This window comes from Symsagittifera roscoffensis, chromosome 3 (assembly GCF_963678635.1).
Source record: "Symsagittifera roscoffensis chromosome 3, txSymRosc1.1, whole genome shotgun sequence".
In the NCBI taxonomy this organism is placed as follows: domain Eukaryota; kingdom Metazoa; phylum Xenacoelomorpha; order Acoela; family Convolutidae; genus Symsagittifera; species Symsagittifera roscoffensis.
The window spans coordinates 29,343,905-29,359,336 of record NC_087064.1 but is presented as its reverse complement, the minus strand read 5'-3'; the positions used below and the strand labels follow the sequence as shown (position 1 = coordinate 29,359,336).

Below are 15,432 nucleotides of genomic sequence, written 5' to 3'. Positions count from 1 at the left end.
GTTTTCTTCGGAAGTCGGAACAATCATTGGGATTAATTAGCTCTCCCAAATTCTACTTTGAAATACTTTAAGCGTGGATTTTTCATAATTACGCCCCGAGCATTGTATTTGAAGGTATGCAGAGTACCCAAATTGTAGTCGATCAAACTGCCAAAATTAGAATTTTAAACTTTCATGTGAAATATTTATTACATTCATTTTTTTTTAATTTTTCAATTGAAGACATCAAAATTTTCAATTTGGTACGTAAAATTTTTTACTGTGCTTGTTACAAGCAGTTCTATTAGAAAAAGACCCTGAGTGTAAGTTAACTCGTTTTTCATTCAAATTGAATCTTATGCTGCTATTTTTTCATTTTTTTCTTAAAACGGTTTTTCTATTCTGAAGAAAGTCTGATAAAAACACCGTATTTTAAAACACGCAAAAACATGTAGAAAAAAGTACAGCAATTTTTTAACTGGGATAACGGCGCTGGGCATACAAAATGCAGTTTTGCGGAAAACAAATTTCATTATCTTGTATGTGTTTTTAGGCCCGGCATTTTGTTTAATCAATCATTTTCACAATCAGAAAACGTCATAACATGTTTGCGGGAAATCAAAAGCTACAATTTTTATTTGCGTTTCTTTCCCGACTTTCGAACATAATGACGCAATAATTGTTCTGACTTTCAAAGACGAAATATTCGTGATCGGGGTATTTTTTTCACTAGACATTGTTCGAAGAAAACTTTCTGCGCAAATTGAAAGATATTGTTGTCATGAGCGTAAGTCAGTGAATAAAACAGTTTTTATCTGTGATCATTTTTGTTAAATTGTGGTGGCTTACAGATCGCCAATTTGCCTACTTTGGGGCAAATAACGTGCGATTTATTCCGTGCTATTAACTCGTCAGCGAAGATTTTATCGGCGCCTCAAAAATCGTTCCTATTTTATACTTTGTTAAATGCGAAATATGATACTTGGTACTTAACATAGCTTGTGGGGGATAATTTTTTAAAATCTCAAACTGAAATTTTTCAATTGTTTTGAAATTTTTTTTCAGTTTTTCAAGCAAACACTACTCCGTAGAGTTTAAAAAGCAGTTAGAACTTTTAAGACTGCGCAGTGATACAAGCATTTTTGTTTAATTTTTTGTCACGAAATGTTTCATTAGAACTGATAGTAATCATATACCAAGATCGTGGTTGAGTATTTATCCTGACTGTTTTTTGCAATTTTTTCGCTCAAAATGAAGATGACGGGTTTTCATTTAATCTAAAAATCAACCCAAAAACTAAATGACTGAAAAAAATATTTGCCTACTAGCATAGAGGCACTTAGCATAGCGGTCAGGTGGTCACTTATAGATCGTCAGATAGTGTAATCTGTCCCCTGCCATGGAAGTGATAGTGTGCGAGGACGAGGTATCTCACTTGACCTCTAACTTCAGGTCTATTACAGCTGCAATATAGTGATTGATGTTTAAGTTCTAGAAGTAACAAATTGTCCTTGAGTCGCACAAAAAGCCTCGCTCAACAAAATAGTTTAGTTTAGAAAATGGGGAAAAGAAAAAAAACGGACTATGCTTAGACAGACTATATAGCCTTTCAAATATCCTCAGAGAATTTCAAAAACCACAGTTTTAACTGCGAAAAATTTTACCAAAACCAAGTCGTTGATTTCACCGTCTTTCGCGATCTTGTTTTGATGGATCATATTTTGCTAAATATTTGTTTAAATAAAAATTGACTTTTTTCATTGCACTTGGCAAATTTGTCTAAAAATCTAAAAGTTTTGGGAAAATGAAGTCTAACTTAAAATCTCCATTATAACCAACATAGGGAAGCTTATCAGAAATTTAACCTCAAAAAAATTCAGTTTCAACCTTTAAAAATTTCAGGCTGATGAAATCAGTTAAACGGTATTATAGTTTTAAAGAGAATACGGTGACCAAGTAAAACTCAAGTCGTGCTAAACTTTTATGGTTCGTTTTTCCACAGATTTTGAGCACTTTTTAATTAATTTTCTTCAGACGTTCAGACGTCCTACCTTCTGACTTACAGTTTTGAAGTTTTACTCAGTTTACTTTTCAGGTACTTTTGAGATGTCTTTTGACATTTTCTTTCGATTTCGTTCACACTTCATTCCATTTTTTCCAGGTTTTCATCTCAGAATTCTGATTAGCAGGAAATAGTTCAGTCGCTGTTGTTCCAATTGGAGCACCTGAAGTTGATCAGGTTCATCACCCTAGTTCTGAAGTAGCTATTCATAGTGTAGTATATAAATGGGTTGATAGTGAAGTTGCAGCAGAACACTGTCTGCAGAATAGGTTGCAGGGTGTTGAATGTTGCCCTCCAGGAGTCTGTTTCCGAGTGCAGTGTGTCCATCGTCTGCAGGATGACGTCGGGAATGGTGAGGAGGGTGAACGCCACCCCCACACATATGAACAGAACGGTCAACTTCTTCTCATAGTTGAGATTACTGAACCTGAACATAAGATATTCTCTCATTATCATCAATGAGGTAAAATCAGAACTCATTTTTCCATTCACAACTATCTTCGAATGAAACCCCGCACTGGAGTTCCATGGATAATAATCGATATTTTGTCGTTTTATAGTCATCATCTATAAAATTACAAAAATAATCGATTATAATCCATCAAAAATGGATTATAATCCATTATTTTTTATATCAATATAATCCATTATAAACGATTATAATCGATTATAATCCATTAAAAATGCATTATATGTCTGTCATTTTTATGCCAATATAATTCCTTATAACCGGTTATAATCAATTATAATGAATTTTTTCGAGAGGTTACTCTTGTAATTTACAACTTTTTTTCAAAGTTATCGCATTTCCTGTTTAGTACAGTTGATAAATTCATAAATAACTTACCTGTTGATCAAGTTCCTAGCAGCTTGAATAGGTCCGAATTTAGTGCATTTGCCCCAATCCAGCCCTTTTGAGTTGCCAGCCGACAGCGAATCTGGTTTACAGGTGCTCCCTGTTTTCTCTTCTTCCTCCTCAACGATGATTCCCCCATCCATTGTAGTCAAACTGGAGGCCGACTTATTCTCTCGATGCAGTCTCAAAGTGGACTCCATTCCCCTTACTTCTTTCATCTCTTGAATGGGCTCTGGATTTTGAATCACCGCAGCTGTTTCAGTGACCAGACTGACCCGTTTGCTAGAGCCTTCGGCCCTGTGCTCCAAACCGTCGCTTTCGGCTACCAGGTCTTCAGCAAGGGTTCGCGCCACCTGCTGGAAATATTACATATCTTATGTAAGCTCTAGATTAAGCTCGATACAGGGCATGAAAATCAATCAGTTTAATACTTCTGAATTAGCTCACCAACCCCCCCCCCCCCCCTCCGCCTCTAAGTTTTTAATTGAAGTATTTTGAGCAAATTTTAAGTCTTGAAAAGCCTTCCTAGTATTTCGACTTCGTTCTGTCCTGTTCTACTATATTGTCTCTTGCGTATTGCAAAAGGTGGCGAGAATTATTTCTAGGTGCAATAAAATGGTACAACGCATATGCTTAAGCTATTGGTTTAGTCATTACTGTTCTGGCACCTGTGAGCTTCGTCTGGATGATGGGCCTGAGAGTATGGGAGCTCTTTCTTCATGAGTGGCGTGTATGTCCTCACTAGCCAGTGTTACATTGGGTATGGGCGCCATCTCAGTCTGATTGGCCGAGTTGCGCTTCTCATACGTGATTTCAACCTTCAACTGAAACAAAAAACGCCAAAAATGACTTATTAAAATAGCTTTCAAAGACCTCATGTTGTTCATACAAAAACACAAAAGTTTGATAGAAGATGCCGATGCTGTGATCATAAATCGAAAATATATATATATATATTTTATTTAGAAATTGACTTGGTCAGTTTGGGAAAACCAAGGTGCGCCAAGTTTTCAATATTCTATAAGCGGTTAGTGTAAGTGGTGATTTAATCCGGCCCAGAAATCATTCCAGTTTGAAATGTGTCAAAATGCAAAATCAGTTTGTACTCGATATTGCGTGAGGTGGAAGACTTAAATCCGGTGCCAAACTAAGAAAATTTTCTATGAGGTAGAGGAATGATTTACGAGCTATTCAACTCTTTATAGAGCATTCTGTATTTGCCTGATTTAGGACATTCGTGTATTTTTTTTTTGGTTTTTCATTTGAGATTATTAAGATTTATCTGATGGTGGGCCATGGTGCGCCTCGAGCCACTGAGTTTTCGATTTCGACTGACCCACTCCACCGCTGCTCCTCAGTTTGCCATTAATATCTTCTGCTGCACTTTTTCACTTGTGGAGTGGGGGTCCGGTATTTCTCCAAAAACTGTCGTAAATGAATTTATATTGTTTTGTTTTTGAAAATTTTGCCTTGAGTTTTGTTCAAACAGCGTTTCTGATGGCGCAGATTTTTATGTAAATTATTTTTTTGTCAATCTCGACAGAAATTTTGATTTTTCGTTCGCCCCTTGCGCGGAAAACTCCTAGATCTGCACCTGGTATTGAGCATATCGGTTGACTGGCTTCAAAAACTTATGATTTACCCTTACCCTAATAGAATAAAAATAAATGAATCCGAAAAAAATGAAAAGTTTTAAGCAATTACAGGTCAAACTATGTATGGTCTCAATTTACTTTTAGGACTACAAATCCAGAATCAAGAATGTTTCTGATTTTTGTCAAGAAATGACGTTCAAATCATTTACAAGCTTTTAAAAGCTTGTGATATGTTTTCGTTGATGGCAAATGTAAGAATTTATTTTTTTTCACACTTAAAATTTCAACACTGCTACAATAAATTTTTATCATACTTTTCAGTCACAAAGTCAGAGGCAAATTTTTTTTATATTGTGACGGAATTACATCAAAGATATTTTTTTGTTGCTGAGCAGAGTAAGTATCGAGATAAGAGTGAGTTCTTGTGTGCTTTTTAGGCAAAGCTGGTCGATTTTGAACACGCGAAAAAAATGAGAACAGAAAAACATGAAATCGAGTAAAAAACATAAGATTTTCTGCATTTTAGGTCATTTTAAATGGATCAGAGTTATTTTTTAGTGTAAATAAATTGTTTCGAGCATTTGAGGAGAAAATCTTTTTAAAAATTTATACAAACTCAAGTTGTGTATTTGGTGAACTTTAATTAAATTACGCAACAGGCTGAAATCTTATTTGTTGCAGAATCTGAAACATTGCTTGTTTTCTTTGATCTTTTTGCTATATTTGAGCAATCCCCGCACTTAGCAAAAAGAGAAAATTATAGATTAAAAAATATTTTTATTGCCAGTCTCCAAAAATTTCAAAAAGAACTGTTTATAATTGATTAAAAAGGGACTCAAATGTTAAAAAAAATCATTTTAATCGATTATCGATTATTTTATGGAAGTTTTTTTTTCTCAAATTTTTTCGAACTATAATTCATTATAATGGATTATAATCCATTATTTTTCAACAAACGATATCGCCTGATTTCGTTTTAGTTTTGTTTTGTTTTGTAAGCTTTTCAGTTGGTTACCGAACTACAAGAAACTGTAATTTTGTACTTATAGCCACCAGCGGATTTAGGAAGGGGGCGTCGGTGGGGACACCCCACTCCCCTCAGGGATTTGACCCCCTGCCAACCCAAAAGGTCTCCCCATTTTCCCCCCACTATTTTGAGAACCCCCACTATTTTGAAGTCGCCCACTGTTTTCAGATATCCACTTTTTGCTCAGGGGGGCGCCAAAAAAAAACAATTTTTTGAACAAATTTTTCCAAAAAACGCCTTTTTTGGCCCGTTTTTTTTTCAAAAATTTGCCTGCGCCGCATAAAATTTGACCAAAACAGTGTCTTTTTAATGCCTTGGAAGGCTTGGAACTAATCTTGTCAAGCTTTATAGTTCTTAGGAGACTCCACTCGCGAAAATCCTAGATCCGCCCCTAGATAGGTTTACTGGTTCTTACGTCTTGCTGATTTTTATTGTGTTTTCATGCAGAATAGCTAAAATATTATCCATTATAATTGATTTTTCCTGTGAAATATTATTTTGATAGAAAAAGGGATCATAATCTATTATAATAGGTTATAATAAATTCTAAGATATTAAAAAAGATTTTCGGAAAAATTATAATTGATTATAATTTTTAAAATGTCACCAAAAATGTTATCATTATAATGGATTATAAATCGTTTAAACTTCTAATTGGCGCTTAAATTTAATTATAATTTTGCTAAAAGTAAAATTGTAATTACAATATTATCGTTCTTTTCTCTTTTTACTGATTGCAGGTCGCTATATTTGCTGGTTGCGTAATCAGCGACAAAATAATCAGCCGACAAAGTTTAACATTACAGATACTTGTGAGCGGAATCCACGGCATTTTTGTTAGTAGAGTCCATTTACATTTTGGAACACGTTTGAAGACTTGTCTCTGAATCCCAGTGACCTACAGACATATAGAAACGCCCATCCAGTGCACAGTTTGGCTTCGTAATTGTTGATGATACCCAAATTAAACTCGGTAAGCTGTTTTTAATCACAATGTTTTTATAATGCATTATTGCGTGTAATATTTGATAACTCGTAGCATTTAAAGATTTTTTTGAATATAACACCTTCCTTCCCAAAGTGGCGTTGATTTGAGCATGTTTAGTTAAATTACATTTGTTTTTTTTTCCGCTGATTTTTTTTTTGACTTTTTTTGAAAAAAAAACGACCCTAATTTTTTTCTAAAAAAAAGTTGGCGTTAGTGTTTACTTCTTTTTAGAGAGAAGCGTGTGCCAAAAAACCGCAATCTTTTGTTCATACTTTTCCAAATCGATAGTGCGCAAAACGGCGGTTTTGGTCCCTTTTATAGTGTTTTGGGACAACTCGAATCAATTCGCTCGACCTAAAAATTTTGTTGAACTTTTCCAACAAATATTTTGAAGCTTCGCCCCGATCTCCTCAACGAATTCATAGATCCTCGTTTAAATAGAGCTCAGAGTTTACAGATACCTTTTGCAAATAGCTCCTGGAGTTTTGAAATTATTAGCCATTTCAATTTTTGTTTCCAAAAATTGAATGATGTGAAGAGGTTACAGAAAAGTCTTTTCACATTAAGCTCAGTAGTAAGTGAGATTATTATAGACCGTGTTGGCCGTGTCTTCTAATCTTAACCAATTAATTTTATTTAAGTGCTGCCATACTGGGAAAAGTATCAGGTCATAAAATAAAGCTAATTGAACATGGGGATGATTTGGAGAAATTTGGACAATCAGAATTGAGGGGGCGTGGATGCGCTCGGGTCTCTCCTCTTCTGTACGCTACTGGTAATAAGCATACTTATGGTTGGGGCAAAGACATAATTCCGTTATTTTTAAGAAAAATCTGTGCGATAATATTTTTAGTTCAAAAAACGCAAATAGCTCATCAAATATAATTTCAAATTCCAAAACGGATGTTCATTCTTTGAATTTCAAAAACATTTGCCTTCACTCATTAAGTTTATTTTTATCATTCGAATGCGATTCTTTTGTTGTTTCCAAAACATTTTTAACAATCGAGCTCAGACCTTTCAAAAAACGGTATTAAAATATTGTGCGAGTTTGATTTCCGGCAATTAGTCATAGATTAAAAAATTTCATGAGAAAGTGAGATCAGAAAACATTTAAATCTTCTATGGAAGAGATCAATTAAATAGTCGAAGCGACGATGTCATTTGTCTAAGAAAAATTGATGGCATTTGAAGTTGAAAAGCCATTAACTGGTTCTTTTTTCTTCCTTCAAATTCAAAGTATGAATACAATGTCTTATCTGAGAGCCACCGTATAGGATTTTGAAGCCAATGTACGTTGAACCTGGTAAATTTTTCTACATGCAGCACTTTCGGTGCCAATATGTAATAAATTTGAGGAAGCGCTCACCAAAAAAAAGCGATTTGGAAGGCAAAGTTTTTCAAACCGAGCCCAAAAATCGCACTTGTGACCTGTTTTTTTTATCCAGCTTAAAAAGAGCATCAGAGATCTGGAAGATTAAATTTGGTGGTTCTACATGAAATATCGAAAAACGTCGTTTCAACATTTTTTGAAAGAAGCACAACCACCTTTATCCCCTCACAAGCCGTACCAGAGAATCCTAGATTCATCCGACAGTGTCTCTCATCATATTAAATTTCTACAAGCTGAGAGGATAAACTACCACAAAGTCTTTTCATAGACAACCTAAAATGTTTTGTAAGACTTTCGCTCGCAGAAACACGCAGAACAATTTTTGTTCCGACTTTCGATACGAAAGTAACGGAATATTTGTGCTCGGGGTGGATTTTTTTTCTTCAGACAAATTTCGAACTTTTAACTAGCCATTTTTGACGAAATTTTTTAATAACATTCGAAAGCTATTGTTGTCTTGAGCTCCAATTTGAAAAGATATTTCACCTGTGATCATTTTTCGTAAAGTTATGGGTGTATAAAGATTGCCATTTTGGCCAATTTGGGACAATTAACGAGCGATATATTTCGCTCTATTAACGCGTAAGCGGAGATTTAATCCGTCTTAAAATCGTTCCAAATGGTTGAAAGAAGCTTATTTGCCGTAATTGATTTGTTACAAGGAGCTAAATTTATCTTATTGTATTTATATGGCGTGTGGGGGGATGATTTTCATAAAAAATTTCAAATTTTAGAAGAAAAAAAATTTCATTTTATTTTAGTACATTTAATTTTTTGATGTTATTAATGCTCCATAAAACTTAAAAGGCAGTCGGAACATTCAGGGCTTCGCCCTGATACGAGCAGTCTTGTATAGTTTTATTTTTTATCTTTCATATGATTTTCTGCATACAAAATTAATTGCCTATATCAGTTTGCAGTCTTGAATATCTATTCCAGTTCACTTTGAAAACAAGACTGCTCTTATATCAGGGTAACGCCTTGAATGTTCCGACTACCCCTAAGTGGATGTAAATTTGGCTTACGATAAAATTGGTTTACGAATATCAGTTTGAGTTGCATCAATATGACCATTGGCGACCGACATTTTATAAGACCGATCTTAAAGAAAAAGTAAAACATGGACCTTTTACCAGACTCGATTAGCACAATTGATTAAAAGTTGAAACGACACCGTTTAGTCTGCTGGTTAAGGAACTTTATTTGAGTTGCATCAATATGACCATTGGCGACCGACATTTTATAAGACCGATCTTAAAGAAAAAGTAAAACATGGACCTTTTACCAGACTCGATTAGCACAATTGATTAAAAGTTGAAATGACACCGTTTAGTCTGCTGGTTAAGGAACTTTATTTCACAGTCTATCAGCGAAATTTTGTTTGATTTAACCTCTTCGTTTTAAAAATGTCCAGTAATTTGAACTTATCCTAAATGAAGTATTGCATTGTGGTCTGGTAAAAGATCATTCTGGTATATGGACGGCCTGGTAAAAGACCTAGCCCCTCGACCAATTACAGTTTGTTTGTATTCAATTTGGAGTAAATATTACTGCTGGATACTTTGCTACGCATAAATAATGCGTAGTGATAATATCATCTATTAATCCAGAAGTTAACAAACAAATTGAGCGGCTAATTTTTTTTCAAGTTTGATCTGATTAAAAACATGATCAAATTTTTTCCCTCTCTGGTACAAGGGTACTTTCAAAAACCAAGTGGGAATGGAGGGTCCCAAATAACACTAATTTTTTATGCAATTCGGTAGACGTCGGTTTTATTTTAGGTCTGTTTCTCAAGCCTTCCTTATTGACGTAAAAATTTTCATTGGATGCGTTAATTGAAATCACCAAAGCAATACAATGAAACAAATTGAAGTGCTCTGTTTACCTAAGGGCTTTGATCCCGTACCTAGTAAATGTTATAAAACAGATCTGCAATACATTTTTCAGATCTTATATTCAGGGCTGCAATGGGTTGTGCAATGTTAAAATAACGCTTGAATACTTTAAAAATGGGTTAGGTTATTTCAGATCTGAATTTTTTGTTTTTCATTGTTAGTTCAAATCTGAGAAAATCAGTTTCAGATTTAAATGTCAGATCTGAAATTTTTTGTTTTTAATGCTTATTTCTAATTTGAGAATTTTTCCTATTTTACGCAGTTCTATACTTTATAGTTTCTCCTAACTAATAGCAGGTAGTTAACAAAAGGTACTGCTGTAGGAGACTGCTGATATGTGTCTCCCAAAACATGAGATAGATATCGTAAATTTATAGGTAGCGCATGAAAATCCAAAGTTTGATAGGTCTTTAAATATATTTTTTGAAAACTTAAAACAGGTAAACATGAAATTTAACTTGAAAAAAAAAACATCTTTGTAACATTTTGGGTAGTTTTTTTCACAACTTACTAATTTACACATATTTTGTATTGCAATTATAGCAAAGAAAAACAAAACCTCAATTGTTCGCTCAAAATGCATATAATGGAATTGGATAAACAATTTTTCAGATCTTATCTCAGATCTAACGTTTTGTTTCTAAAATTTCTTAGATCGAACAACTTCTATTTTAGATTTTGAGATCTGAAAAATTTATCAAAGAATTTTATCGAAAAATTTATTAAAGAACCTTATCAAAAATCTTAACAAATACCATATCTTAGAATCAACTTGAGTAAGAAATAAAGATTTTCAGGTCTTGTATAGACACGGGATAGCTTCTAAGGATCTCCTTACAATTCAGAAAAAAAATCTTTTTAAAGTGAAAATATTTTTCCAAAAAGTTTTCCAAAAAAAACTTGAAAATCCGTATCTACTAAAAAGTTTTGACGATAGCACTTGATTTTTAAAAAAATGTTGGCAAGAGCTGCATCAAGTTAGGAAATGATTGATCGTAAACGTTTACCTAATCTACCTTTAAAAAGGATAAAAATCAGTGCCTCATGTAATAAATTTGAACTTGGCAAAAGGTTTTCTCGCCAGCGCAATAACAGAAAAAATTAGCTGGAAAGACAAGTATAAACGCTTCAAATTTTCCAACTGTTTCATGGATCATAGCTTGATTCTTCTGGAAGGCACAGCAAAAAATTTTATGCTCTCATAATTCGAATTTGTACAAAAACGCTTATTAACAACGAATGAAAAGAAAAGAAGCTATCAACTATATTTTTCCATCTATTTTTGCTTGAGGTATTTTGTTTATTCCCGGTCAACTTTGTTTTTTTCTCAAGGGAGTAGAAAGATATTATACCTGTAATCATATTTTGTAAAGCTAAGTCTGAAAACAGTAAACAGATAAAAAATCAAGCTCATAAAGCATACCATTCGACAATTTTGACATACTTTGCTCTGCTTGGTTTGAGGACGAAAATCGAACATCTTAATGTTCGGGGTTGAATGCCGCTCTGGTTTTTTTTCAAAAAAAGCTACGTGTGCATTTCTTGAAAAAAAAGCTTGCATATTTTAAAACAAACAAAACTAATTTTTTTGTTGGCCCACAAATTCATGAAAACAAATTTGCAATGAATATTTGATCTGATTGTGATATTGAAAAGATTACTTGACGCATACTTTGAAACAAACTATTTTTTCCAAGGTACTATTGAAAGCAATCCGATTCAAGGCTGAAACAACTTACCTTATCACTGTACGGTTGTCTTTTCTGGCAGAAATTTTAGTGGCAAAATGCAATTGCATCCGCACAATTCCCAAATTCTATGTTCAAATCTTAATGAACATAAACAAGGAAGCGTGGAAAAGCGTGGAATGGCATGGAGGAGCGTTAAAGAGCGTGGAAGAGCGCGGAAATGCTTGGAAGGGCATGGGAGAGCGTGAAAGAGCGTCGAAAAGTGAAGAGCATGAAAGAGCGTGAAAGTGCTTGAATGAGCATGCAACCTCGTGGAAGAGCGTGGAAGAGCGTGGGAGAGCGTGAAAAAGTGTGGAAGAACTTGGAAGAGCGTGGAATTTTGTAAAAGAGCTTGAGTGATAGTGAATGAGCGTGGAAGAACACATTTGTGCGTGAAAGAGCGAAAAGGGCGTCGAAGAGCTCGGAAGAGCGTGTGAGAGCAAGAAAGAGCATGGAAGAGCTTGGAAAAGTGTGAAAGAGCGAATAGGGCACGGAAGAGCGTGGAAGCATGGAAGAACGTGGAAGAGCGTGGAAGAGCGTGAAAGAGCGTAGAAAAGCGCGTAAGAGCGTGGAAATGCTTGAAAGAGTAAGGAAGAGCGTGAAACAACGTGGAAGAACGAATAGGGCGTGAAAGGGCTTGGAAGCGCGTGGGAGAATATGAAAGAGCGTGGAAGAGCATGGAAGAGCGTGAAAGAGCATGGGAGAGCGTGAAAGGGATTGGATGAGAGGGGAAGAGTTCTGAAGACTGTGGACGAGCTTGGACGAGCTTAAAGGGCGTGAAAGAGCGTAGGAGAGCGTGAAAGAGCGTGGAAGAGCTTGAAAGGGCGAGGAAGAGCGTGAAAGAGCATGGAATAGTGTGAAAGAGGTTGGGAGAACGTGAAAGAGCGCGGAAGAGCTTGGAAGAGCGTGAAAGAGCGAATAAGGGCGAGTAAGAGCGAGGAACAGCATAGGAGAGCGTGAAAAAACGTGAAAGAGTGGCAGAGCGTGAAATAGCAAAAAAGAGCGCGCAAGAGCTTGAAGAGCGGGGAAAAGCGTGGAAGGGTGTAGAAGATCGTGAAAGAGAGTGGAAGAGCGCGAAAAAGCGTGGAATAGCGTGAAAGAGCGTGTGAGAGCGTGAAACAGTGTGGAAGAAACTGGAAGAGCCTGCAATTTTGTGAAAGAGCGGAAAAGGCATCGAAGAGCTCGGACGAGCGTGGAGGCGTGGAAAAGTGTGGATGAGCATGGAAGAGCGAGAAAGAGCGTGGAAGAGCATGGAAGAGTGTGAAAGAGCATGGAAGAGCGTGGAAGATCGCGGAAGAGCGCGGAAGAGCGCGGAAGAGCGCGGAAGAGCGCGGAAGAGTGTGAAATGCTTGAAAGAGCATGGAAGAGCATGGAAGATTGTCCAAGCCTTATTCGCTCTTTCACGCTCTTCCAAGCTCTTCCACGATTTTTCACGCTCTTCTATGCTCTTCCGAGCTCTTCCACTCCCGATTCGCTTTTTCACGCTCTTTCAAGCTCTTCCTCACTCTTCGAGCTCTTCCACGCCCTAATCGCTCTTTCACACTCTACCTCGCTCCAAGCTCTTTTCAAGCGTTTTCACGCTCTTCATCGCCCTTCCAAGCCCATCCACGCTCTTTAACGCTCTCCTACGCTCTTTCACACTCTTCCAAGCTCATTCAAGCTCTTCTATGATCTTTAATGCTCATCCAAGCGTTTTCACGTTCTTCCACGCTCTTCCACGCTTTTTCACGCTCTTCCATGCTCTTCCAAGTATTTCACACTCTCCCATGCTCTTCTGCGCTCTTCCACGCTCTTCCAGGCTCTTTCACGCTCTTGCACACACTTCCACGCTCTTTCACGCTCTTCCAGGCTCTTCCACGCTTTTCCACGCGACTACGCTCTTCCGAGCTCTTCGACGCCCTTTCCACTCTTTCACGAAAATCCACGCTGTTCCTAGTTCTTTCACACTTTCACGCTTTTCCACGCTCTTTCACGCTCCTCCACTCTCGAAGAGCCTGAAAGAGCGATGAAGAGCCTGAAAGAGCGTGGAAGATCTTGGAAGAGCGTAAAAAGCATAGGATATCGTGAAAGAGCTTGGAAGACCGTGAAAGAGCGTGAAAGAGCGAATAGGGCGTGGAACAGCTCGGAAGAGCGTGAAAGAGCGAGAAAGAGCAAGGAGGTGCTCGGAAGAGAGTGTGAGAGCGTGAAGAGCATGGAAGAGCGTGGAAGAGTGTGAAAGAGCATGAAATTGCGTGGAAAAGCTTGAAAGGCCGTGAAAGAGCGTTGAAGAGCGAGGAAGAGCGCGAAAGAGCATAGAAGAGTGTGAAAGAGTGTGGAAAGACGTGGAAGAGCAAACACAGAAATTGATTTTTTGAAGAGAGCAAAAGAGTGTCGAAGAGCAAATGCGGAAAATGATAATTCAGAGATCCTATCTCTGGAGGATCAATCTCAAACGTCCACGAACTCATTTATCAACATTTCAAGCTCCAAGAATTGCTAAACATAATTTGAGTGTGGTCTGTTTTTTTTTCGAGGTACATGGGCATTTTTTATTGTCTACAATCTGGCGATTGAATAATAGATTGCGCCAATTGACAAATTTTGAAAAGAAACCCTGCAAAGTTATTGAACCTGGTGAAAGAGAAAAAAAGGCCAACATCTAGCGAAGCAAGTTTGCTTTGGTCTTTGGTGTCTGGTCAAAATCAACGACACATGTCGTTGGAGTTTTCGCCGTTTTTGCACATCAGACACAGATTAAATGTTATGACAAAACTCGCGTTTTCACTCATAGTCTCAGAAACTAAATTGGAGCTCGAAAACACATGGAGAAATTGGAATGCCACTAAGTGTATACATTAATTCATACGGGAATAAATCAAAATAAACTCATTAATTCATAAAGAATTGAACAACAATGTTGCAGATAATAAGCTACTGCCTACAAAAATAAGCAAGCTGATTGGAGTCTCATGAAAATGTTTCATCTTAGCCCGCGAGAGAAGTTCTGACAAATTTAAAGCTAGATAATGAAGTGATTATGATGACAGCCAGAAATGAAACGCAGGATTTTGTGACAGCTCTGATTGAACAGAGGCGCAGAGATCTCGGAGAAGACGGTGAGCCAGGTTACGGTGGACAAGGAACAAGATTCCTGTTGTAAATACATCAAACAATGTGGACCCGCATTGGAGTTTTCCATAAATAAAAATTGATGATAATTGAGTTTCTTTGTCAGTGTCCACAAAAGTGAAAACAAATCGATTATAATCAATTAAAAATGGATTATAATATCACTATTTTTCGAGGCAACAAAATCTTTTTTTCATCCATTATAATCGATTTTTTTTTTTCAATTTTGTGGACACTGACAATGAAAATAAATTATAATCGATTTTTTTCCACTTTACTGAGATGCGAATTTCAACATATATAAAGTCTTTCCTGCATTTTAAACTAAAGTTGGTTACGTTGGTTCCTTTACGTTGGTTCAATTTAGTTTTTTTTTGCCTAACCTTGATATTTTTGTTACTTTTTTTAATGTTACTCAAAAATTGAATTTTGTTCCTTTCAACAATTTTGTTAAATTATTAGAAGTTTGGGGGGGGGGGTGTAAAGTTGGAGGTGGACCAACCCCCCTTACATTACCTCCACCCTAGCGTTTGCCCATTGACAACAAACCCCCCCCCCCCCCCCCCCGGGGGGTTTCAGTGGGCGAGGGGGTGGGTTCAGGTGGGGGGTTGATCAGGTGGGGATCGGGGTGTTCAGGTGGGAGGTGTTGAGTGGGGGGCAGGCAAAATGAATTTCAATGATAATCCACAGAAGCTCTTGCCCATTAACTTGGAGGAACATTTTTTCTACAATTGAAGAAGTCGTTTCTAAATTGGGCTTCTCACTAATTAATTGCAATTTATTGATTTCTTGCTCTGCA

General features: G+C 36.6%; 1 protein-coding gene across 1 annotated transcript in view; it reads right to left on the bottom strand.

Moving 5' to 3' along the window:
- Positions 1-1,931: 1,931 nt before the first annotated feature.
- Positions 1,932-15,432, bottom strand: part of LOC134841654 (uncharacterized) — a 66,618-nt gene continuing 53,117 nt past the window's right edge. The window contains exons 3-5 of the mRNA XM_063857688.1: positions 3,566-3,721; positions 2,889-3,253; positions 1,932-2,468 (exon numbers count right to left, since the gene is read on the bottom strand). Coding sequence (XP_063713758.1) covers positions 2,177-2,468; positions 2,889-3,253; positions 3,566-3,721 — 813 coding nt within the window. The 3' untranslated portion in view covers positions 1,932-2,176. The remainder of the gene's footprint in view (positions 2,469-2,888; positions 3,254-3,565; positions 3,722-15,432) is intronic.